The 25,360-nt window shown below is 46.3% G+C and overlaps 1 protein-coding gene across 2 annotated transcripts in view; it reads left to right on the top strand.

Moving 5' to 3' along the window:
* The window catches only part of SHISA9 (shisa family member 9), a gene marked incomplete at both ends in the record, with an annotated part of 270,612 nt that extends 246,226 nt beyond the window's left edge, over positions 1-24,386 (top strand). Inside the window, 2 exons of one of the 2 annotated variants that reach the window (XM_080830539.1) lie at positions 6,288-6,335; positions 24,007-24,386. In XM_080830539.1, coding sequence (XP_080686665.1) covers positions 6,288-6,335; positions 24,007-24,386 — 428 coding nt within the window. The remainder of the gene's footprint in view (positions 1-6,287; positions 6,336-24,006) is intronic. The other variant, XM_080830540.1, reaches the window with a different exon arrangement.
* Between the last annotated feature and the right edge of the window lie 974 nt (positions 24,387-25,360).

Here is a 25,360-nt window from a genome sequence, read left to right as displayed (position 1 = left end):
TACAGTTATTATCCCAATTTTCAGATTCATCGACTGAGACTCAAGGCGTCTAATTTCATTTGCCCCAGATCAAGCAGCCTATGGGTTTTTAATTGCTCCAGAAGCTACTTTCCTGCCACTAGCCTCCCACACCCCTGCTACTTGCCCCAGCTCACACATGAGGGACTGTGACGGCGACCCTGCTGGTGGCCCAGGCTCCTGAATGCATTGATCATGTAGGAGTTCTGTGGGGCGGAAGCCGCAGCCGTAGCAAAGCCAAACTTCAGGCAGAAGCAAGATGCCCAGACCCCATGTTTGGGGTCTGTTTGTCTTCATTTATTATCTGTTTGCTGTTTGTCTTCATTTCTTCCCTCATCTGAGATGGGATGGGAGGTACTCACTGATCAATTCCAGTGTCAAATATCTTAATTCCATGACACACTGACACCAGAAACTAAAGCCACTGTTGCGTGTCTGTGATGCTTGTGGGGACCATGGTCTCCTGACACCAGAGGCATAAAACAAGCATCTTGGTGCTCAGCAGAGGGCCAGGGGCATACAGGGAGCTTGGCAAGCGTTGGAATCACAAGGGTCTTCAGGAATTCTTATTTTTCCCCCCATCTCCTAGGACTTCTAGATGGAATCACTCAAAGACAGACGAACCAAATTTCTAATACCAAGGGCACAGCTCATGCAGACCGACACAGACTTTTCTAAATCCCAAGCCCCGCAAGGACTTATGTGCCAGTTCCCACGTTTCATGTTGAATTTCTATGCCCAACTCAGCCCTCAAGTACATTGACCCCATGACCACAGATTCCCTCCGTTCCATATTCCGTGTTTGCACAACGTATGCATTCTAAGCATGTTCAAATAGACTCAGATATTAGTAGGAAGAGCTGAGGGCTGTTTCCTAGGAGAGAAAGAGTCAGGGCGTCTGTACCCATGTAGCTGCAAAGCCTTCATACACTGTTGGGTGCCTGCCCCCTTCCTGGGCTTTGCATTTAGGTGATAAATGACATCTGCTGGTTCTATTTGATTCTTCTTTTGGCATTAAAAAAAAATCAGCCCAGACATCTTTTTCCTTTTGAACTGGTGACATTACCCCAAACAGCTTAGGCCCAGTGTCTTGTCCCCCATCAAAACTCAGTAGCTATTTGGGTAAATAATGGGTGGATGGCCCCATAATGCGCCTTGATTTTTAGCAAGGATTTATACAGGGATCTTGTGCCTTGCAAATGTCTGCAGGGTATTGAGAATTAAATTTGCAGTATGAAAATATATTTTACCCTCCTTAAGTAACCCTTTCTTCCCCCAAAGGGAGAACTTGTGAAATGTTTGCTGAATGAATGAATGAGCTTGTCTTCGTAATGAATAAAATAAGAGCTTAGTTGTAAGGAACCCCTAATCTTCTAGAAAACTCTGAAGGATCTTATTTAGAAAACCCTCCTCGATCCTGGATATGGCTGACGTGCCTCTCCTCTTCTCTGTCCTTCTCTGACTGTCACGGGTGTTCACGAACTTTATCTGAGTCACTGATGGTCTTGTGACTCCTAGTGAATGGAGGTCCAGTGGGACTGCCTGATCCAGTGGCCTACCCAGGTGTCCAGCATCTGCCTGCACAAATGAAATGCAAATCCCATAATAAATGTTCTTTGAAGCGTTCTTTATTAAGGCATAATTCACACCATGATGTGTGTGTGGATGATGAAATGCATTTCATTAGTGAAATCATTACCACCGGGGAGAGTTGTTTAAAAAATTGTTTGCTGTTGAGAGCTCGGCAGCCTCTGATAACCAGACTCATTTTCCAAAAATTTCCAGTAAATAGAGCCTTGGACAGCCTTTAGGGTTCGCTGCCAAGTTCAAAAATACCCCTGCAAAATAAACTTCTCTTGGCGGCTTTAATATCCAGAACATAGGGAAGTTTGAGCCAGTCACTGAGACCCTCTGACCTCAGCTTCTTCAAGTGAAAAATGAGGAATGAAAAGTGAGGAAATTTGAAAATAGAAGACGAAACAATACCACTCATTCTAGTTATTAGAGTACCTGTGGGCCACTAGCTATGTCCCGCCCATTCACTGCCAACCCAGAGAGAAAAGGATGGTGACTGTTGGTTTGGTTTGGTTTATTTTATTTTTGTTGCTTATTGAAATCACACTCATTCATGTTTAAAGAGAGCTCCCTTCTCTCTGCGATTCAGGGATACGGCATGTGATTGAAGAATGGTCTTTGTTCCCAAGGGGTTCACTGTCCAATTGTCAGTAACAGATTAGCACACACTAGGGAAATGTCAGACGCTAAACTTCGTCAGACTCTGTACAAAGAGATGTGTTTCATTCATTCATTCATTCATTCATTCATTCCTTAGACATATAATCTGGTGTCCCTTGATTGTAGGTCCCATCGAGGCATGAACCACGTCTGTCCCATTCATCAGTGCATCCCCAGAACCTACTAACATGTATGGGGACTTAATGAGTGTTCCCAAAACGTTATTTGTAAAATCAGGGAATAATAGTGTGTGACGGGTACCACAGCAAGTCAGGAGCCTGAGATGATCAGCAAGATGGTGGAATTGAGCACAGCCTCCGAGTTTAAGACCTCAGACATTTGAATTTCATTCACTCAGACACTGAATTTTATTCAGTGCCCTTGGAATGAAATTCAACTTGGAGAAACTGATTTATAAACAAAATTCCAAGTATTATGGGATTCTCAAATAACAAGCTTGATCCCTTTAGCATTTAGGGGAATTTCCCTCCTTTAGGAAAAGTGACTCCATGGAGAAACTTGAATTCATTCATTCATTCAACAGTACTTTTCAAACACAGAGTAATTTCAGAGATTACTTAATATCCTGAGGTCTTAGTTTCTCCCTCTATAAAATGAAGATAACAAAAGTAGACAGATAATGGTTTGTTGGGAATATTTAATGATACAGTGCACAGAACATGCTTAGCCTGACACACAGTCAACCCTCAGTAAATGCGGCCACATATGAAAGTCTTTAGACCGGAGTTGTTTGTTGGCCATATTTTTCCTTGAGTCTCCAAGGTAGACCAGTACTTTGATTAACATGCAATTGCTCAGCCATCATTTTGGGGGATGGATAGTTTATCCCAGTTTGATGGGAAAGACAGACAAGGAAGCCAAGTCACACTGAGGCTCTGATAAAACAAACAAGTGAGTGAGCAAGCAGCAAATGACCTTTCTGAGCTGTCCTAAGGACCTGCGGTCAGCCAGACCTCTTCACTGCCCCATCGTTAGCCTGAACTGTGCAGAGCCATATGGCTTCTACAGTCTATCACAAAAAGCTTCAGTTTCATCCAACTGACTCTCCTTCCTAAGTCAGAAATGAGGCTTTAAACATTTTAGACATATCTTCCGCTCAGATGGAAATTAAGAAGTGTGTCTTGTGAGAGATGGAGTCGAAATACAACCTGAACACTCAATTAAGCCCATGCCTTGCCTGGCTTGAGCCACCCGGGTGAGGGGTAGTTACGATGTGAGAACCCATTTTGTGGTTCCTCAAAGGTCAGTGTTGACAAGACAGGGGTGTTTGGGCAAATGTCCTCAAGGCTTACCTGATGGCTCAGGGAGGGGTGGCTCCCGCCTTCAGAACTGGAAAAAGCCCTTGCAAACCGAAGATCGCCCACACGTTGGCACTTACCTCCTCTTGGCCCCAAGTCCAGTTTTTTTTTCCCCCTCTAGGCATCTAAAAGTTAAACTCCTGACCACGTCCCGCTTAGATGCTCCGGTGAGCCCTAGCTACTCAAAGAGAGAAAGACACAGGGCATACCTGCATTATCGATCAAATGCTGCGGTGCCTTCATTTTTACATCAAAATTTTAATAAGAAAATATTTTTTGCTCATGCTATTTGACAGACAAAGGACGATTTTGCCAGAACCATGTTACAGTTTCCAATGGCCCTGTTTAGAACCACAACACGGCACTCCAATATGGCAGGAACTCCCTCTTCCATCTTGCCGTAGGAATCACTAGTGAAAACCCTGAGTGATGCATGAGGGCCTCCGTCATGGATTGACTTCTGCTAGTTTAATCTTTTTCCTTAAGTTGTGGCAGGAAGAGGGTTAACATCATTGAACTCTCAAAACACTCTACCTTTGAGGGAGGTCTTGGTCCCATTCTTGCAGATGGCGAAACTAAGGCTCAGCGGTTTTCCCAGGGTCACCCACCCAGCAAATGGAAGACCCAAGAGTCACTTTCAGGATTGCCTGGTTCAGAATCCTGTGTTCTTTCCATGAAACGATTCTATCTTCTAGAGAACAATTTCTGAAATCAGGTTATAACCAGGCCAAAAAAAAAAAAAAAAAAGGCTTGGCAGTACCATTCCCCCGTTTCTTGGAGGGAAGGCTTACTAAAATATTGCTTTTCTTTGTTTGAAGTTGAAAGTTTTCCCGTGGTGCCCGAGTCTAATTGGTTTACCATCGGTAAGTTATTAACTTACATGTGATGAAATAATGCAGATCATAATTTTACAAGAGTGTGATTGTTGAAATATACATGCCCTAGGATAACTGACATCCCAGTAAGGATAAGAAGTATTTCATCATCCAGAAAGTTCCCTCATGTTCCTTTCCTCTCAGTGCCTTAGATCCATCCCCTTTTACTGTTTAATTGTTCACCCAACAGATTTTTCTGTAATGCCCACTAGTGGCACCAGGCATAGTGTGACCTTAAGTATTATATGTGGAAGCCTGTGTGCCATCTGATTAGGTGTCCTGATTTTCAGCGGATTTGTGAAGGAAAACTTGTTAGCGCCTTGCCAGAGCTAAGCCCCGTCTTAGGTAGTGGGGACAGGGTTGGCCGCGGCATAGGCATGGTTCCTGCCTTCAAGTGATGAACTTGACTTGGGAGTAAGATGGCCTCTTTGGCCTCAGTGAATCAGTGACTCGATCAGGCTTGTATCCATCCGCACAGGAAGATGTGGGGCCGCATCACTATTTCCAGATGTCCATGATCCTGGCTCAGAGGGAGAAGAAACATCCAGTCATCCCGGGCGGGTCTCACTTAATTTTAACTTTGTCACTATCCTGTCCCGTCATTTCCCCTCTGTTGTGAGTGATGAGGGTGTTGAGTTCATATCCGCAGGGGGAATGTGGCAATTTGAGCGTCCTCTGGCATGCCTGGGAGGCCAACCGGAAATGTTTAAATGAGGCCGGATCTGTGCTCTGTAATCATTCAGATCACACAGAATGTTCCCTGTGACTCCTCTCAGCTGGCAGCCTGATGTCTCTCTGGAAATTGTGCAGAAATGCTGAGGACTTGGGCTTTCCAGGTAGATTCCTGGGACAGGAAAGGGGAGCTAGTGGCTCTCGCTGATTGGCTAGGCCTCCAGCCAATGGGCAGAGGCTGCTGCATGGACACCCGGGTAGGTTTGCCCCGTTTTGAGTAAAAGCCAGTCTTATGGAGAAGGCCTATCAAAGACAGGGGAAGGTAGGGTGCACCCTTCTTACCGTCTTTGACTTTAGGAAAGCGACCTCCAGGGGGATCTGCTAATAACGTGTGATCCCCAAGGGCTCATTCAGTGCTCTTGAAATGAAATTCAAGAAGAATTTTGGATTTTGGAGAAACTGATTTATAAACAAAATTCCAAGCATTATGGGATTCTCAAATAACAAGCTTGATCCCTTTAGCATTTAGGGGAATTTCCCTCCTTTAGGAAAAGTGACTCCATGGAGAAACTTGAATTCATTCATTCATTCAACAGTACTTTTCAAACACAGACTATGTGTGAGGACAGCCCCTACGCCTCAGGGACCTGCCACCCGGCATATAAAGTTGCAGTTCACAGAGACTGCCCCAACCTTGGATTTGAAGCTAATAATTCTCTCCCCACCTTCTCCCCACCCCCGCCAACCCTTTTCAGGAAAGAGTGGGCGCCAAAACAGGATCAAAATGTCTCTCTTGTCAGCAGAGTGTTGTCCTTGGCCAAAGTGAGGTCAGGCAACTCAAATTTTCCTTTTTTTCTTAGAAGGTTGAAATTCAGAGCCAGATCCCTGCCTAAGAAATCTCTCCCCAACATAACTGAAAACATCTAGGCCTTTCTCAGGGGACTTCTTCTGACCCCCTGTTGGGCGTTATCCCGATACCGCTGCATGGCTTTGCAGAAGGAGGTGCGCATGCGCAGATCCACATTTGCACATTTGGTCTCTCGCCCGTCCCCCGGGGCCCCGTGGAGGCTGCAGCTGGGGCTGCCAGCAGCCGCACCTGGGGGTGAGGGCGCAGCGGACATGGGAAGCCGGCCAGCAGATCAGCATCTCTCGATTGTTATTTTTTTAGGAAGTTCTGATGGTGACTGGGCAGTGGCGACACTTAAGTCACCAAAAGGTACTGTACAGCTTTTTCTAGCTCTTTCGTCCAGGTGTTGTCAGATTTGACACTGATCGGTGGAGGCACAAAGAGTCCTGGTGTTTGTGTGTGACCCGGTGCCACACATGTGTCCCCGTTGGGTGGCCCTGCAAGTCCGTCCAAGTTCCAGCATGTAGGTGTTTGTGTGTGTGTGTGTGCGTGTGTGGCGTATCTGTGCTCGGGGCTGTTGTTGAAGAATGTGCTACCCCTCACTTCTCAGTATTCACTGCCTGAAGGAAAATGTCACTATCAGACACCATCCCAGGTAAGACATCCAGGAAATGTTGGTTTTTCTCGGAAAGCAGCACAAACAGAACAGTAAAACCCAAGGTAAATGAATGTAGGGGAGAAAACCACAACTTCTGAAGGAGAGAGAAACCCGAGTTGGGTTATTGGCTCAGGGTCTCATGAACCATTAGCCTTGTCACTGTTTTCGACTTTCCCCAGGCAGTACAGTGAGCATCGGATGCTAAGAAGTCTGGTCAGGTGGTCTGTGAATTAACCAGCCGGGTCCTGGACCAGAAGGTAGCTAGAATCTCTGTATGCCCTACTGTGTGCCAGAGTGCTGGATCTTTATATCATGTTGTCACTAAATTCTCTGATGACCCAGCTGGGCAGGCCGTGTCCTTGCCCCTTTTAGAAATGGGGACTTGGGTGTCTGAGCAAGGGTGTCTTGCTGATATCCACAGCTGCTAAGTGCTGGGGCTGCGGTTTGGACCCAAGTCTGTTTGACTCAAGGCCTGGGTTATTTCCCACTGGGGTGGGAGCAGCCCTTTCCAGAACAGACAGGAAACTCGGTTTTCCTCCGCCTTCACCCCATTTGCTGGGTTGGATTTGGTGGTGGGGAAGATGCCGCTGACCCAAGGCCATGCGGGAGAACTCTTCTGTGACCTTGAACTTGGGAAATTAGAAGGTCTCACAGGGCTCTAGGCAGGACTATTTCTACATTCTCAAAAGTTGGAGGTGGGTGGGTGGCCTCGAGGTGGGACCACCCACTGGGAGGCTCCTGCAGTCACCCAGGTGGGCAGTGACTTGAGCTGTGGTGAGTAGAAGATGGAGAAAAGACAATGGAGTGGAAGGACAAGTAAGAAAGAGACTGTAGAAGGTCGTGAGTGAATGCCTGTGAGCGGGGAGGAGGGAACGGTGCGCCCTCGGTGGTTCTCACATCTCAGCTGCTTGGCAGCATCAGCCTCCCCTGGAGGGTTGTTAAAACCCAGATTCCTGGGTCTCGTCGCAGAGCTTCTGATTCCCGGGACCTTGGGTGGGGGCCTGAGGGGTTGTGTTGCTAACAGTTTCCATGGCGATGCTGCTGGTCTGGGGACCACACTCTGAAGACCACCGCACTAGAGAAATCTTGCTGGGAAGCTGACACCCTCTGATTAGGTCTCCAGGGATCTTTCTGGGGGCCGAGGTTTCTGAAGAGGGGAGTCTGACCAGGTCCCAGACCCTCAGAAGCAACCTGAGCTCTGAGGGGAGCAGGGAAGGAAGGGGACTCACTGTACTCCCGCACCCAGAGAGAGAGCTGTAGACCCACGTGTCTGTAGAGGATCCCTTGACTACCCTGTTGTTGCCTTGAGAGAGGCAGATTTTTGGGTCTTGCATTAGATAATAACTGTTCACATGTCAACATCCATTTTTAGAAATGCAAACAATTTGGAACATGACAGACCTACTAATTTGAGGCATAAACTTTTTTTTCCTCTCCCCTATGAAAAACAAAGCCATTATGATTCCCGTGACAACATTTGGAGGCAGTCAGCACCCCTGTCCTTATATCAGCTTATTGTTGTCTGATGCATTTAGAAAATATTTCAGGACGGGGCAAAGGCAAGGGCTTAGAAGCAGTTTTTTCTACCCAAACTGGGCTAATTTCACCTGTCCTGTTAAAAGTGTCTGTATTTATCAGGCCTTGTCTGGGGAGGAGAGGGGTCCCAAGGATGGCCGGGCCCAAGTTCCTCTGGAGTCACTGATCTTTCTCTAGTGTTCCCCACTCGGCCTCCAGAGCTGGAGACTCCATGAGGCATGATAACAAGGTTGGGGCTTTCGGACCTCCCCTGCCTCCCACACCCTGCCACCTTCTCGAAAGGGAGGCACATGCAGGCTGCGACGGGCTTAGCCTCAGACACACCTAGGTTCCAATCACGGTCTCCTTGTTGGGTACTCTCGAGCCCCTCAGCAAGTCAGCTGACCCCTCTGAGCCCCTGTTTTCTGATCTACAAAATGGGGACAATGGTGTCATCTACCGCCTAGGTTGTTGTGAAGATGAGGTAACGTGTACAAGACATGTCACACTGCCTAGCGTTCGGAAAGTGAGAACCACATGAAGCCTATTACTGGTATCATTAGGACTATTATCGGGTGAACGAATGAAAGGCTCTGGAAAATCTCGTGCTAACAAAAAGCGTCAGACTCTAAGATCATTTCCCACACACTTTGGATGTCTGATCTCTTTTCTCTTCAGGAAAACCAGTTAACAGCTTAACATCCAGGGGCATGAATGTTGCTAGGAACCCGCTCTGGGAACATAGGGCAGGAGCGGGAGGAGTAGGCGGAGGGATGGGTGCCACCTGGGGAGGTTGGTGAAGGCAGGGGTAGCTGCCAAGCAGAAGTGGCAAGGTCTCTGAGGATGAGGGTTTCCTGTTTCCACCCGCATTGCGTCTGACTCCCCTGGTTGGTGAAACGTGTCTGCCAGGGTGGGAAATGGCAAACATCACACCCCCGTGGGCACTATTCATTTTTCTCTACCTGAGGTTTCCCCATACACGCCGCCCCCTAGTGGCCACTCCTGCTGCTCCGCCCATGCCCAGCCTTGGGAGCAATAATCTTGGAATTATCCCCAATAACGCTTGGAAACCCCTCCCAGGAAAGCACCACTACCTCGAGCCCAGTGGACTCTCCTAAGCGGTACGAAGCCATCCGTGTCTTTTGAAATCTGGTCATTTTGCAAAATGAATCTTTGAACCTGACCTGTCGCTTCATCCAGTGCTACGCTGGAGCAGTGAACTTGGGGGAAACTGTCAGTACAGGACTGATATGATCATTATGGCTTGGATTAGAAGCAGACCATGTGCTCTTGTACGAGCCGCTCACATGCCCTGAACTCCCATTTCTACCATTTCCAAAACAACGGCCGTGAAAATCCATGCTCTGTGGTGTTTGGGGGAGTAACATTAGGAGAATGTAAGTAATACACCTTAATGACAGTGAAGAAAATACCCTTTATCCAACCCTTCTGCTCTTCTGGATGAGGGAACCTAGTTCCCTGAGATAAATGAGGTTGCCCAAAGTCATACAGGACAATTACATCAGACCTGGAACCAGGACCCAATCTCCAAAGAATGGCTTACAGACTGCACTCAGAGTCACTGGACATGCTCGATACTAATGAAAATCCTGGGCCCACATACTGCAGAGAAACTGGGACCACTGGACGTGGGGTCTCAACATTTTCTAGTTTTTCATTTTTTTAACTGAAACTTCTGGATAATTCTCTATATACTAACGTTTGGACCTACCTTTTCCAAGACCCAATCCCTAGACATGATTTGCCCTAGAACACCAATTTCACATGCCAGCATTCTTCCAAACATGAGTATTTTGCTGTTTGCTGAAATAAGACTGTTTTCTTAGTCAAGGGTTTGTGCTGGAGCCACAGCTGGAAAGTAGGAACATTGAAGGTGACAGTCTCGGATTTGGTGTCCCTCCCTGACACTTAAAGCTGTGGCAGAGAAATGTGGCAGCCAAATTACTCAGTATCTCTGGGCCTTAATTCCTCTTGTCACACAGAGGAGATGGTTTTGCCTTGTCACCTATGTTTAAGACAGTTTGCATGAGACAATGTCAATGAAATGGGTAAGAACATCTCGTACACAGTAGGTACTCAGTAAATTCTAGTTCTTTCTTTTGTCTAAGATCATTGATGTAACTCAGTAATAAATGTTCATCCAAGAGATGCTACAGAAGGCAAAAGGCGGGAGACAATGTATAATTTGGGTGGCCATTCTGTCGGAGTACACACATTTTGGATAAGAACCTACCTAAAGGCAACCTTAAAACATTACTTCATGAAATTCAGCCTTTTCCAATGTTCTGATTTGGGTTATTGGTTTGCTGGTGAGCAGGAGAGTACAGAGCAGGTAGAGGATATGGAGGGGATTTTTTTTTTTTTTAATAAAATCAAATCCCACCAGCTCCTGAGGTTGGCCTCTTTTAAAAAGCACACAGTGAGCACTGGAGTTTTGATGAGCTTCTTTGGGAACCCATAGGGCATGGAGGAGAGTCTCTACTTGCCAGAAAATGCCATTGTGTAAGATTCAATAAACATTTTTCTGCTTTGAAAATATGCCCCTCTGATGCTAAGCCACCTAGATCTTTTTTTCTTTTTTTTTTTTTTTAAGATCTTCATTTCAAACTTCCCTAGCACCTTGCATGGTGTCCTCAGCACATAGTAGACCGTCAATATGGATTTTATTAATAAGTTGTTGAATGATGTTGGGCGTAGCATTTCAAGGGAATCCTTTGGTCTTGTCTGAAGAGGCACTAGGAAATAGAAAAATTAACCAGATGGAAGTCAAGAGATCTGGGTCCTAGATCCAGTGCTGCTTCTACCCAGCTGGCGGTCCTTGAGCCCATGCCTTTAGTTGTCTCTCTTGTAGAATGGGAGGTTGGGGATCATTGATCTCTTTGGCGCTTCCATCTCTATAACTGAAGATCCCAGGCTTTGTTCTGATCGGCTTGCCTTGTCATGTGCCCACCTCTGAACAAATTTTTACAGTGAGGGCAATGGAATGAGTTGGTTGTAGCCCATGGGGAAGAGCTGGGGGTGGGAGAGTGGAGGCATGTGTCATCCAAACCACCTGGATTAAGAGTAGGAGACAGGTGGATTCCCCAGCTGAAAATGGAAGCTCTTTCTGGAAGTAGGGTGAGTAAATGATGGGCGTTTGTATCCGTAGTCTTGCCACAAAAATGCTGTGTAACAAGTGGCCCCAAATCTTGTGGTTTAACATTTATTTGGCAGCATTTACTGAGACCAGGGTCTATGCTGATGTCGGAGATTCTTCTAGTCTCAGCTGAGTTGACATGTATCTGAGAGTTGGCTGAATGTTGGCTGATTGGGGCTGGTTTTAGCTGGAATGACTTGGGTGACTTGGCTCTGCTCCAGGTGTCTTTCATCCTCAGAGAGGGCAGCCCAGACATCTTGTGATAATGACACTGGTGCAAAAGAAGGACCCCAAACCAGCAAGCACTTCTTCAAACTTCCGTTATGTCATGTTGGCTAACATTCATTAGTCACATGGATGAACTCAGAATCCAGTGGAGGGGGGGAAAAGATTTTCCTTTGTTGGGGTGAGTTTCAAAGTCACATTCGAAGAATGTGGATACAGGGAAAGGTGAAGAATTTAGGTCATTCATGCATGATTCTAACTTAAGATCCCAAATCTCACAATTATCTGCATCGAGATGGTCCTTTGCTATAGTAAATTGGAAGGAAGTACATAGGATCAAGGATAATTAACCTTTATTTGCTTCATTAAAAAACAAACAAACAAAAAACAGGTGTATAAAATTTAACCAGAGGGGAGGTCGATCTGAAGGCAAATCACACAAGGATCCTTTGAAAAGAATGATCATCTGCAGAGCAGCGCAATACAGGATGCACGGAAGGGCGGTGAATATATGCGTGGTTTCCATCCAGAGCCCTTCTGTATAGGGGGCTCTGCAGTCAGCCCTGGCTGGGGCACGAGTCTGTCCATCTTTGTTCAGCAGCCTCTCAGAAAGAGGTGACTGTGTAGCAGGGCTGCCTAAGGGAAGAGACAAAGGACCTGCAGGGTTAGAGCCCTCTCGGCAACCAGACAATCACAGAGGGTTCCCGGAGTCACAGCCAAGGGGCTCGTGGCACAGTCTGGAGAGCTTTGGTGCAAAAACCAAGCCAGGCACTGTTTCAGAATCCTCTCCAGCAAAGACAGTGGGAGCCCTCAGGGTTAAGACAAGAAAGATCCAGGCTTCTGGACTCCCCTTGACAATTTTCTTTCTTAGAGAGATAGGACTTCAAAGAAGACGCGGAGCCCAACAGGGAGAGCCTGGAGCCCCGAGCTTCATTAGGACCTGGTTCAAATGTGACTCCCCCTGCTTGTGTCTCTTCAGCAAGGCCCAGAACCCACCAGAACAGGGCTAATTCATCACAAAGACAAATCTTCCCATCTCCTCCCTGGCTCTCTCCTGTCGGAGAAACTAGGCTTTTTTCCTGCCTTTCTTGTTTCTGCCTGCTGAGACCATTTCAGGAACCTGCACCAGCTTTAGAGAATATATTTTAAAAGAAGAGAGAAATACTTGGGTACTTTTTTTTTTTAAACATGAACTGTCCCCCCATTTACCTTTTAATTCAGCTTGTGAAGGAGGCAAAAAAAAAAAAAAAAAAAAAGTGCAGACCCAGAAAATATTCCTGTAAAGATAAAAAGCAAATACTGTCCTACTGAACCAAAGGCCCCATAAATACAGTGGGTTGAGAGAAAGAAGTATATCTCTCTGTTATAGTCTCCAGAGGAAGTGGTAGAGGTTGGTGGGGCAGCTCTACTCCAAACTGTCACTCGGGGGCCCAGGCTCCTTGAACACTGTTTCTCTGCCACCCTCTACAGGACTGTCCTCATTTGCATTGTTACGGTTAGCTGCTATCATAGCCAATGGGAAGGGGGGAAAGAGGACATGCAGGGCAAGCGATTTTCTTTTAAGCAAGTCAGGTGAGGTGAAAATTGGATGCATCATTTTTGCTAACATACCACTGGCAAGAGATGAGCCACGTGGCCAAATTTAGCTCCCAAGAAGGCTGGGGAAATCTAGTTTGGAGCTGGGTGGCCATGTGCCCGAGAGAAGAAGGTAGAAAGAGATTTGGGAGGCAAGTGGCCATGTGCTACGTCTTCCCAGGTGGGCGTGTGCATTTAGGGAGCCCTGCCATGCTCCATGCGTGTAATGGTTTGCGCTTTTACCTGCCTTATCTCCTTGACTTCTGCATTGCGCCCCTCAAAGTCGATCCCATTATCCTCATGTGATTTTCTTCTCCTTCCTAACAATGGCAGCAATAACAGCTACCATCTGTTGAATACCAAGTGTGGTACCCTCAACCCCTTGCCACCCAACCATTGTTGTTTGATTCTGAATTTTATTGGTAAAAGTTAGAGAGCTCCAGTAACTTGCTCAAGATCTCCAGCTTGTAAGCAGAAGAGCTGGGATCTGAACTCACATCCATCTTCTCCCAGAAATTAGGGTCTTTCCACCATATCATAAAGAACTTACAGTCAACACAAATCAGGTCAGCGTTCTTGCAGACATCCTTATGTACTGCATGAACCTGATGCACGGCAGCCTTCAAGCTCTGACCTCATTAATCCTTCTTTCCTTCTCTCATTAATCCTTCTAATTCCTGGAACTTACTGCTGAAGCCTTGTCTTTTGTGACTCGGGGCTCTGCTATGGCTGTTGAGAGCCCAGTGTAGGATTCAAAAACAAGACTTTGGCTCTTTGTCATCCCTGAAAGTGATTGCTGCCCTCTGGGTGGTCGGGAATGGGATCGTAGAAGCACAAGGAAAAGAAATATTAGTTAATATCTCAAACGATCCCACTACATTGTCATGGAGCGGATCAGTGTGATGAGCTCAAGCAACATCTGCCTCGTGGGCTTGGGTGGGGTGCGGGGCCAGCTTCATGAGACAGTATGTGTCAAGCACTTGGTGGCATCTTCTCTCAGTTCTGTGAGAAGTGGATGGCTCTTTGTCCAGCCCAACTCTGGGACAGGTTGGTGCCTGGCCAGCACTCCAGCCAATGTCAGTGCCCCTTAGAGATGCCAAGACCCATGCACCTGGTAATGCAGCAGCCAACCTGAATGCCGGAAGAGCCACAGCCTGGCAGAGTGTGTCACATGTCACCCCCAGCTCCCTCCTCCTCACTGTAAAGAAGAAAAAGGGTTTGCCTTAGGAGAGAATCTGGGGCTCTGTTAAAACTTCCAGTTGTGATATTCAGACACTTCCTCTTGAGAATCTGATCCTTATATGTGCACCCCAGTCCCTGATGTTTTGAGAGGAGGAATCAGGAAAAGTGGTTTCTCTGCATAATTCTCACTCTGCCCTCCATTTTCCTGAGTTTGGGGAGGGATATTTTCTTGAAGATAAAACCTTGTTAAGGAAACAAGACTATTCTTCTATGAGGCAGGCTCGTGGTTAGCAAAATGGTGAGTGTCGTAGCCATAAATTCACAAATTCCAGGATACCCAGAACTGGGCCTGGTATTCTGGGTTCAGATCCCAGTGCCATCGCTTGGACAAGTTGCCAAAGCTCCGTAGACTCAGTTTCCTCATTTATAAAATGAGATCCAAGAGTGGCACCTATCTCGGTAGGATATTGAGAACATTAAAGGGGTGAACAGGGGGCCTGGGCGGAGCAGTCCATTAGTGTTGACTCTTGGTTGCAGCTCAGGTCACGATCTCAGGGACCTGGAATTGAGCACTGTGTTGGGTTATGTGTTCAGTAGGGAGTCTGCTTGGGATTCTCTCTCTCCCTCTCCCTCTGCCCCTCCCTACTTCTCTCTCTCTCTCTCTCTCTGTAAAATAAACAAATAAAAAAAAAATTTTTTTTTAAAAAGGGATAATAAATTCCCTAGCCAAGTATCTGGAACAGCATGCACTTAATAAAGATGAGCTTTTACTCAGTTTACCACTGGGGGACATGGGAGGGAGACCAGACTTGCCCTATATTCACACAGTCTCTAACTAGTCCCTGCCTCCTTCACTCAGCTGCCTCCTGTCTCCCTGAATCCACTGCTACAGAACGGTCATGCCTCTGCAAGGCTATGGCCAGGGATATGGAGCTGGGCAGCACGCAGGTTCTCCTGCCCCAGAAATAAGGGAAACTTAACCCCTGCCTTAGTCCTGCGATTCCTGTAAAGCACAGGGCACAAGTCATTCAGACTTCTGTGATATGGACCATGTATTTGCATTCTCCAGAGAAACTGAACTGTGTACACACACACACACACACACACACACACATGTGTGCGTGCACGTACACGTGCATGCTATTATTTATCTATATTCATATGTATCACATACGAATAATAGGATATATATACTATCGGTTTGGTCGAAGCAATTCCCCATAATAAATCTCCTTTCAGATATATGTGTGTATATGAATGTGGTGAATAGTCATATATATGAATAATAGGGTATGTATATATATATGAAAGGAGGTTTATTATGGGGAATTGGTTCGTGTGATTATGAAGGCTGAGGAGTCCCATGATCTATTGTCTGCAAGCTAGAAATTCAAGAAAACCAGCGCTGTGATTCCAGTCCAAGTCTGAAAACTTGAGAACCAGCAGAGCTAATGGGGTAAATCCCAGTCAAGGAGCAGAGTACCAGTGTCCCACCCAGGGGATGGGACAGCAGGCAGGAAGGAAGGGCATGGACCCTTCCTTCCTCTGATTTTTGTGGTATTTGGTCCTTCAACAAATTAGATAATTCTCACCTACATGGGGGAGGGCTATCTACTGATTATACCAGTTCAAATGCAAACCTTCACAGACACATCCAGAAATAATATTTAATGCAGACAGCTGATGGGCCCATTCTGGTTGACACATAAAATTCACCATCACAGACCAGATGACCAGACCATGAAACATTCTGCCCGTTGCTAATATTTTAGAGACTGTTGTTGGATTCTGAATATTTCCAGTGCTTTCCTGCCTTCATCAAATGCATTATTGTACCCCTACTGTGTGCCAGGCACTGGGTGAGGTGTTGGAGATACACTCGTGAGCAGAGCTGATACGGCCACTACCCTAGTCGGAGCTTATATTCTAGCCAAAGGAGGCAAACAATACTGAAGTAACTAAAAAAGATAATTTCATGGAATAATACAGGCCAAGAATATAGTAAAATGGGGAGAAGTGATGAGAACAGTTGGGGGTGGGCAGGGCCCTCTTTTGACTGACTCATCAAGAGGGGTTTTCTGAGGAAGTGACCTTTGCTCAGAGAACCAAATGACAAGAAGGATCTTGACATGCTGAAAAGCGTTGTGTGTTCACGAACAGAAAGGAATCCTGTGTGTACGGAGTTAAGAGTATCCCTCCAGGGGCGCCTGGGTGTCTCAGTTGGTTAAGCCACTGCCTTCGGCTCAGGTCATGGTCCCAGAGTCCCAGAATCGAGTCCCACATCGGGCTCCCAACTCCGCAGGGAGTCTGCTTCTCCCTCTGACCTTCTCCCCTCTTGTGCTCTCTCTCACTCTATCTCTCTCAAATAAATAAATAAATAAATCTTTAAAAAAAAAAAAAAAGAGTATCCCTCCAAGTCCCTATCTACTCAGAACCTCAGAATGTGACCCCACTGGGAAATAAGGTCTTTGCAGATGTCGTGAGTGAAGATAAGGTCATAGTGGATTAAGGTGGGTCCCAGTGCAATGACTGGCATCCTTACAAGAAGAGGAAAATTCGGACACATAGACCCACACAAAGAGAGGATGGCTGGGTGGAGTCAGGGCTGATATTGGAATGAGGCAAAAGACAAGGAGTGCCAAGGATTGCAGTAACCACCAGAAGCTAGAAGAGGCAAGGAAGGATCTTCCCCTAGAGCCCACAAAGGGAGCATGGCCCTGCTGACACTTTGATTTCAGACTTCTGAAATCTGTGAAGGAAAACATTTCTGTTGCTTCAAGCCACCCAGGTTGCGGTGATTTCTTATGGCAGCCCTGGGAAACTAATACACTCTGGGACGGGTTCATAACAAGAAGAGGAGATGAGGGTAGACAAACCACTGGGTCATGCAGACCTTGGGGCCACTGCAGATAATTTGGATTTTATTCTTAAGCGTAACGGGAAGGTATATCACTTGATTTCAACATACTCTTAGACCAAAAACAGGGACAAATTTGGAATGGTGAAAGTTTGAGTCGATCGGGATATTGCTTGCTGGGTTGGATTCATCACTTAAGACCCAAGAATATCACCGAGTGAGAATGAGCTGTAGGAACCCCTCCTTGAGATATCTTTGGCCCAGGGAAAGAAGGTAGGTAGGAGGCCACCTGCTGAGACCCTCAGATGTGCAGCTTGTTTTGAAAATTGGTTATTACCTTGACTCTCTCCCTTTCCACGGAAGTAAGGCTCCATCCCACCCTGCACCTGGACAAGTGTCTGCTGCTAATTAGGGGAGAGACAGATGGAACAAGGTACAGTTTAATTTTACAGCCTTGGTTCCTTCAAGGCAATTAGGCTTATTGGAAGGAAAGCACCTTTTTCATTCTTTCTTCCTCTTTTCAAATGAAGAAAAATCAAACTGGAGAGGCCCAGTGTTGTTGAAAGGCTCACACATCTGTTTCCTGGTCGGCTTGTCAGCCATCTGCCCACGAGGTATTGGGGCTGATTAGGTTAATGCATTTATTAATGGGCCTTACAAGGCTGTTCAATGAATCTGTTATTTCTTTCACATGTGTTAATATACTGACAGGGACCACACTGCACAAAGCCGGGAGAGGCCGGGTGGGCATTTTTTCCTCCTCCTCTAGAGGCAGAGGACACCAAAAACACTGGAAAGAGAGTATCACGAACATTGCATTTCCTTGGTTATGGGATCAGTACATCCACCACCATCCACATTCATGTTACTGAAACCATCTCGAAAATCACCCTTTGAGGAACAATTTCGTGCCCCAGGCAACAAATCTTCGCCTGCTCTGTGCTTCTCTAAAACACCTCAGAGTCTAGTGGAGGGAAGATGGTCAGACAATAAATAGCTATGAATGATAGAATCTTGCCTACTCAGCTTCAGATGGGCTACTGACCCCTTGCTTCTTCACTCTACCACACGGATGTCCTTTCTGTTTCTTGAAGCTGCCACACTCCTTCCTGCCTCCGGGCTTTTGCAAATGCTGTTGTGTCAGTTGTATACTGCTGCATAACAAAATCCCCCAAAGTTCAGCAGCTTAATAGAGCCACCATTTGTTGGACTCGTGATTGCCGATCAGCTGGTAATTCTGGGTTGGGCCGGATTAGGTCTTCCCAGCCTACTCGGTTTCTAGAGTCAGCCGGCAGGTCGGCTGTATGGTCTAGGATGGCCTCACCCAGTATCTGGCAAATAGCAGCCTGTTGGTTGTGGTGAGCATGGGCAACTGGTCTGAAGATTTCTCATCCTCCAGGAGGCTAACCTGAGCCTCCTTCTTCACATGGAGTCCGGAATCCAAGAGCCTGATAGCAGAAGCTGTAGAACTTATAAAAGCCCAGGTTCAGAATACACATACATCATTTCTGCTACAATCTGCTGGTCAAAGCCCGTCACAAGTTCCGACTATATTTGAAGGGTAAGGAAAGACATTCTACCTCTTGATGGAAGGAAATGCAAAGTACTGTGGCCATTTTTTGCTACATGCCACCCCTTCCCTCACCTGGAATCCTACTTCTATTACTCTTACCTTCACATGGCAGCTAAAGGCACATCCCCAGGGTGCCTTCCCTCATCATCCCCAAAACATCAAGTCCCTTTCTTAGGCTACTTCATAGGGCAAATGAGGCCAACACACATGGTAGATACAGGGAAGGGAACGGGGAAGGAAGAAAGGAGAGAAGGATTGTTGGCTTGGATGAATGCCTCCTTTGTGCTTCGCAAGTTGCCTGGCACAGAGCGGGTGCTCAATAAATGTCATTGGACTCAATCCAGTTCTTTCATAAGCCAGGAGACAGACAAAATATGTATTGAATAGTTCGTGCATTCCAGAATTGTGCTTTGTAACTTATATATCTCGTACAATTTATTCCTCACAACAAATCTGAAGTAGCTTGTGTTATCCCCATTTCACACCAAAGGGAATAAAGCTGTAAGAGGTTAAGTGACATTTCTGAGATCTCAGAAGCTCGGGTCTGGCTGATTCCAGGACCCCCAGAGTTTTCTGTTCACCCTACTCTTGCCCCCAGTACCAAACACTTTGTATGATCAGGGCATCCCCAATGCCAAGCTCACTAAGAGACCAAGTTAGGGCGGTTGTGAAGAAGGTTGTAGATTCGCTGTGTGGACCTTCATGACTCCTCTTCATGAAGGCTTCTCCTTCTCCCTGCACTGATTTGGCAAGAGTTGAATGCCTCTGTGACTTCTTTTCTTTAGAACTTTTTGAGAAAATGCCACCTATCCCAACTGTTGGAACATCTACTTCGTCATCAATGTTCTCAGTCTGTCAGACAGAGGAAACCTGGAATACATCCTTTTCTCTGACCAGACCTTAGGCTAGTCCGTTGTCTGGAAAGTGGAACATGAGAATGAATGATTCTAGATCACAACTCGGGTCATAATGAGGATGAGTGAGACTTTTATAACAGACTCATGGGAAGAACAGGGGAAGGGAGCTTCCACTCCTATGATTGCTCTGATAGTCTATGTGTATTCATGATATTTTGCTCTTATATCCACTCACTGAATATTTATTGAGTATCTAATATCTTCCAGGAAGTAGGCTGGACATTGTGTATGTGGTGATGGGCAGGAATCTGACCTAACCTTGCCCTGTTGGTACAACAGTGAGAGAGATAGACAGTAATGAATGAATGCATTACCAAGTACAAAATGGCATCAACAATGGATGCCATGGAGAAAAGTCTATCCTGGTGGGATGTGACCTTGTTTGAAGTCCTCAAAGGTGGCACGAAGTGGCAGGAGAGAATAGGACTGAGATCGGAGGTCACTTCTTCTCTCAGAAGAGCTATGTGCTGGCATTGTGCTACCTGCCAGGGCTGTGCCTGTAGTCTCCACTCTGGCTGCACACTAGAATCCCTTGGATGGAGGAGTGCTTAAAAAAAAAAAAAAAAAAAAAAAAAAAGAATCTATGTCTGGGCCAGACCTGCAGAGATTCTAATTGAATTGTTTGGGGGAGGAATCCAGGAATCTGAACGCTTTCAAAACTCCGCCATGTGATTCCCAAGTCCTGCCAGGATTGAGAGCCCCACAGATGGAAAGATGAGGTTGATGCTTTCAAAGCTTCCAACATCTGGTTCTCAGACCATCTCAGAGATCCTAACATAAATATTCACAAGACTGGATAGTTCTTTATAGCACTTACCGTATTTATACTGTTATGTAATCCGTGGGCTTATTTGGTCCCTACCTGTCCCCGCCTAATAGATGTCCACCCCATGAGGGCAAGGACCATGTCTGTTTCTGATTCTTCCTTATATTTCCACAGCCTGACCCATGGCCCGTGCCTCTATGATGAATGACCGAATGAGCAAATTGCTTGAGGAGGTTTTGGTAGATGAGGGACGTGGTCAGTTTTGCATTTTAGAAATAGGCCTTTGGCTGCAGGGTGGAGAATGGAGTGGGTGGAGGAGTGAGACTCAAGGTAGGGAGGCCTGTTTGGAGGCTGAAGTGGAGCAGTGTTCAAAATTGGGGGTGACGTGGAATAGGCTAGAGAAGCCTTTGCAGGCATAGCTGGGAGGACTGGGTGATTTAGCACTTGTGCTAGAGGGGAGAAGAGAAGGATGAGTCAGTGAATGCCACCATATTTCTGGCTTCAGTGACTAGAAAGTTGGTGTTTACATTTGAGGGATAAGGAAGGACCTGAAGGAGAACAGATCTTTGTAATGATGATGGGTTCAGTCTTGGCCACCTGGGAGATGCCAGTGAATCTGTCCTGGAGGTAACTGGATTCGTGTTCCCCCCGAGTCCAAGGGGGGAAATTCAGGGTATGTTTCTGTTGAAACTTCATGGTATTGGAAACCTAGAACTTTCTTCTGGAAGGCAAGAGGATGGGGATCTAACATTGACTTGAATTTAACTCCTGCCACTTTAAGCAATCACGGTATTTTTGGGAACGTGTGCTCTTCATATCTTTAGTAGTGGATTCCTTTTGACACTCTGTATTTTCAGACAGCATTAGAATTTAGGGAGAAGAGGACTTTCTCTTTAAAGATCACATGAGCCGGGGCTATTTACATTAACAGGGACAGAAACCCAGCTTAACCAGTATTAAGCCTGGAAGGTTAATGTGTGGCTTCCTGGGGTGTTGTGTTGAGGACTCTGAGCCTAGGCCACACCTGCCAGGACAGAGCGCTGTGATCAATGAGTGATGTCTGCCACAGACACAGAGGGGGCGAGTGGGACATATTTTTGTGCCCTTGGTCCCAAAGCTGAAGCATTTCCTCCATGGCCTTTGAAAAGCATCACATAATGTCTATTGGACGTAGGTCCACCCTGGCTCAGCCACTAGCTGTGGGTAACTTTTGTTAATCGTTTCATATGCCTGAGCTTGACAATTTCCTAATCTATCAAGCCGGGGTTAAGATCCCCATCTTTCCTACTTCCTGTGATTGTTGAAAGAATCAAATGGGAAAAGAAACATGGCACTTCCGTGAATGCACATACAGAGAAATTCACATGCGTAACAATGTGAGAAGTTGGAAGCGTGGATGAAAAAGCAGCAAATATTTCTCCTCCCCAAAGGGATGTAAGTTCAAAGGTTATTGCTAGGAAAGTTATTTTATTTTATCTATCTTACTTATTCTAAGTAATCTCTACACCCAATGTGGAACTCAAACTCAGGACCCCAAGATCAAGAGTCGCACGCTGTACCAACTGAGCCAGCCGGTCATCCCACTAAGAAATAAATTTTTAAAGTGTAGAGGAGGGGCGCCTGGGTGGCTCAGTGGGTTAAGCCTCTGCACCTTCAGTTCAGGCCATGATCTCAGGGTCCTGGGATCGAGCCCCGCATCAGGCTCAATGCTCAGCAGGGAGCCTGCTTCCCACCCCCCTTCTCTGCCTGCCTCTCTGCCTACTTGTGATCTCTCTGTCATATAAATAAATAAAGTCTTAAAAAAAAATAAAAGTGTAGAGGGGCTTATGATAAAAAGAATTTTAAGAAAATAAAATGTAAAAATCTCCTCAAATTATCAAATAAATGTATAAGGAAAGGAAGACAAGGGAAGGGAGGGAGGGATAAAGAAGGAAGGAAGGAGGAAGAGAATGAAGGGGCCAAGATTAGAAAGAAAAAAAGAAAGGAGGAAGGAAGGGAGATAGGAAGGGGGAAAGGAAGGAAGAAAGGAAGGAATCATAGTGCTGGAGACGATGTGGTGAAATGGTACAGAGATCTGTGTGACTCTTTCCTGGTGGAGTTGGCAATATGTATCAAAAACCTTGATAAGGTTTACACCCTTTGACCAAGTAATTCCTCTTTAGGTCATTCATTTCCAGGCCGGCTAGTAAGGAGTTCAGGCTTTGTGGGCTGCTTGGTCTCTGGCATGTGCGCGCGGGTCCACCACCGCAGAGCAGAAGCAGCCGGAGGCAGTAGGTGAGCGAGCCGGGATGGCTGTGTTCTAGCAAATCTTCATTTACAGAAATAGGCAGCATCCGGATTTGGTCCAAGGGCTATAGTTCGTCATCCCTGGATGTAGAAGAAGAAAAATACTCTAGCGATTACTCTAAATTCGAAATTCTAAACAAGAAAAGAGCTCGAGTCTTGAAGATTCTCATTTCCTCTTTATTTATGTCAACAGCATATTGGCAAACTTGCCTGTCCGTCGTTGGGGGGAATGATTAATTTTAATAGTTCCACCTAATGAAATATTATGTAGGCATTAAAATGTTGTCTATTAGTGATTTATAACAACATGGAGAAATGCTTGATTGGATGTTATATGGAAATTAAACAGTGATTTATAATGATAACGACAATGATAGGGGCTAATACCTAAATACTTTACATGCATCATATCATTTAACCCTTCGAACAACCCTCTGGGAAAATCTCTCTCTATATATTTTTTGTCATAACTACTCTCCTTATGCAGAAACCAATGGTAATAAAAACGAGGAAGTTTCTTAACTTTTATTAAGTAGCCAAAGTCACGCTTCTGGGAGGTGGCAGGTTTGGGATTTGAACACAGGTCTGCTTAACTGCTAAAAGCAACCACATACATTAATAGAAATCCCAAACTGAACCCCACTTATTGAGAAAACCAGAAGCGGATACAGCCAAGTATTGGTATCGGCAGTCTTGAATAGTGGATGACAGACATGAATATTTCTCAAGATGTTCAGTATTTCCCCCTAACAAGAACGAACGCATGATTTTATTTTTTTTAAAGATTTTATTTATTTATTTGACAGAGCTCACAAGTAGGCAGAGAGGCAGGCAGAGAGAGGGAGGGAAGAAGTCTCCCTGCTGAGCAGAGAGCCCAATGCAGGGCTCCATGCCAGGACCCTGGGATCCCGACCCCCGAGCCAAAGGCAGAGGCTTTAACCCACTGAGCTACCCAGGTGCCCCCGAGCGCATGATTTTAATAATGAAGAATCTACAGCGGGGGTTTGTAAGAAAGCCAGGGATGTACAATGCTAGGTGCCTTATGGTGGAGAAGTGTTTATTTGGGGGAGGGGGGATCTAGAGTTTCCGCTGGGGATGCCCCTTCCTCCTCGGTCCTGATCTTGCTTGTGAAAAGAACTTGACCCTCTTTCCTTCCGTCTTCCTTCCTTCTGTCCCAGATGGAGTTTCTAGTGTGTGTCTCGTTTGGACTGTTGGCTCACATGGATGCTGTGCCTAGGTTGACTTGCCAATCCCTAACTGTCTCTCTCTCTCCTCTCTCTCTCTCCCTCTCTCTGCTCTCTCCTCCCCTTCTCCGTCCACCTTGGGCAGCCGACAAGGTCAATGATGACTTCTCCTCCAAGCGACGGCACCTGGCCGAGCTGGCCGCCAAGGGGAACCTCCCTCTGCACCCCGTAAGAGTAGACGATGAGCCACGGGCCTTCAGCCCCGAGCACGGCCCTGCCAAGCAGAATGGACAGAAGTCCCGCACCAACAAGATGCCCCCACATCCCCTGGCCTACAACTCCACCACCAACTTCAAGGGCTGGGACCCCAACGAGCATTCCCTCCGGAGGCAGGCTTACGGTAACAAGGGCAAGCTTGGCGCCGCTGAGTCGGGCTCCAGCGACCCCTTGGGGACTCGCACCCAGCACTACCCACCCCCACAGCCATACTTCATCACCAACAGCAAAACAGAAGTGACTGTCTGAGCTTTCACTACAGGGAGCATCCTGGAGACCATACTCAACTGAGAGAGGCAAAAAATACCCCTGGCCTACACCCTCCCTGTCCTCCCCAACCCGCTCCCCCACACCCCGACTCCCCACACCAACCAACGACAAACCTGCTGGTGACGTGAAATCACGCTTTTCTTGGGTCATGCCTAACATGTGTCAGCGCACAGCTGAGCAAGATGGAAGCAGGGGTGTTCAGCAATACAGCAGAAGGGAAACTGAGGCACGGCTCTTTCGACTTCAGGCCCGAGGGTGGCCAACTCACATGCGCACGTTGTGGGGCTAATTTTTTTCTTTTCCTCCTGACTTAAAACTGAAACCCATGACAAAAAAAAATTGAAAGTAGCACAACTTAGAGAAATTGCCCATTTGAGCACATCCGCCATTTACCATGTGCTGTCTGTTCCGGGATGAAAGAGCCAGGTTGGGGCGGGGGGAGCCCGAGAGTGGACATGAGAGAAGAGTGTGTTTAAGAGGAGGACTCACTGGGGAGGAAGCCGTGTGCATTATAAGTGTTTTCTAATCCCAAGAAGCAGTGACACGGACACACAGTTTTGACAAGCGTGAGACAGTAACTGGACCCCAACCGTTCTATTTATAGTACTTTTCATATCGTCCATGTTGGAAGCAAAAAAAAGGACACACACTCAAACTCACAAAAAATAAATAGAACCCACCGGCAGTGATGCGAAAGAAAGAGCATTCTAGAGAAGTCCCGTAAAGACCATGACCGTGGACATGGGAAGGATAGTAGGCTTTTCCGGGCGGGGAGAGAGGGTCTAGAGAGTGTGAAATAACTTTTTTTTTCCTTTAAAAAAAAAAAAAAGATAAATGATCACAAGCCCACTACAAAACAGACAAAAACAGCAAATCAGTTTTTGTCTAGAATCCTCGAGACTTAGGAAATGAACAATGACATCAGAACAACAACAACAACAACAACAAATTCA

This window comes from Martes martes (assembly GCF_963455335.1).
Source record: "Martes martes genome assembly, chromosome: 18".
NCBI lineage: Eukaryota > Metazoa > Chordata > Mammalia > Carnivora > Mustelidae > Martes > Martes martes.
This window is presented reverse-complemented; position numbering and strand designations above follow the sequence as displayed.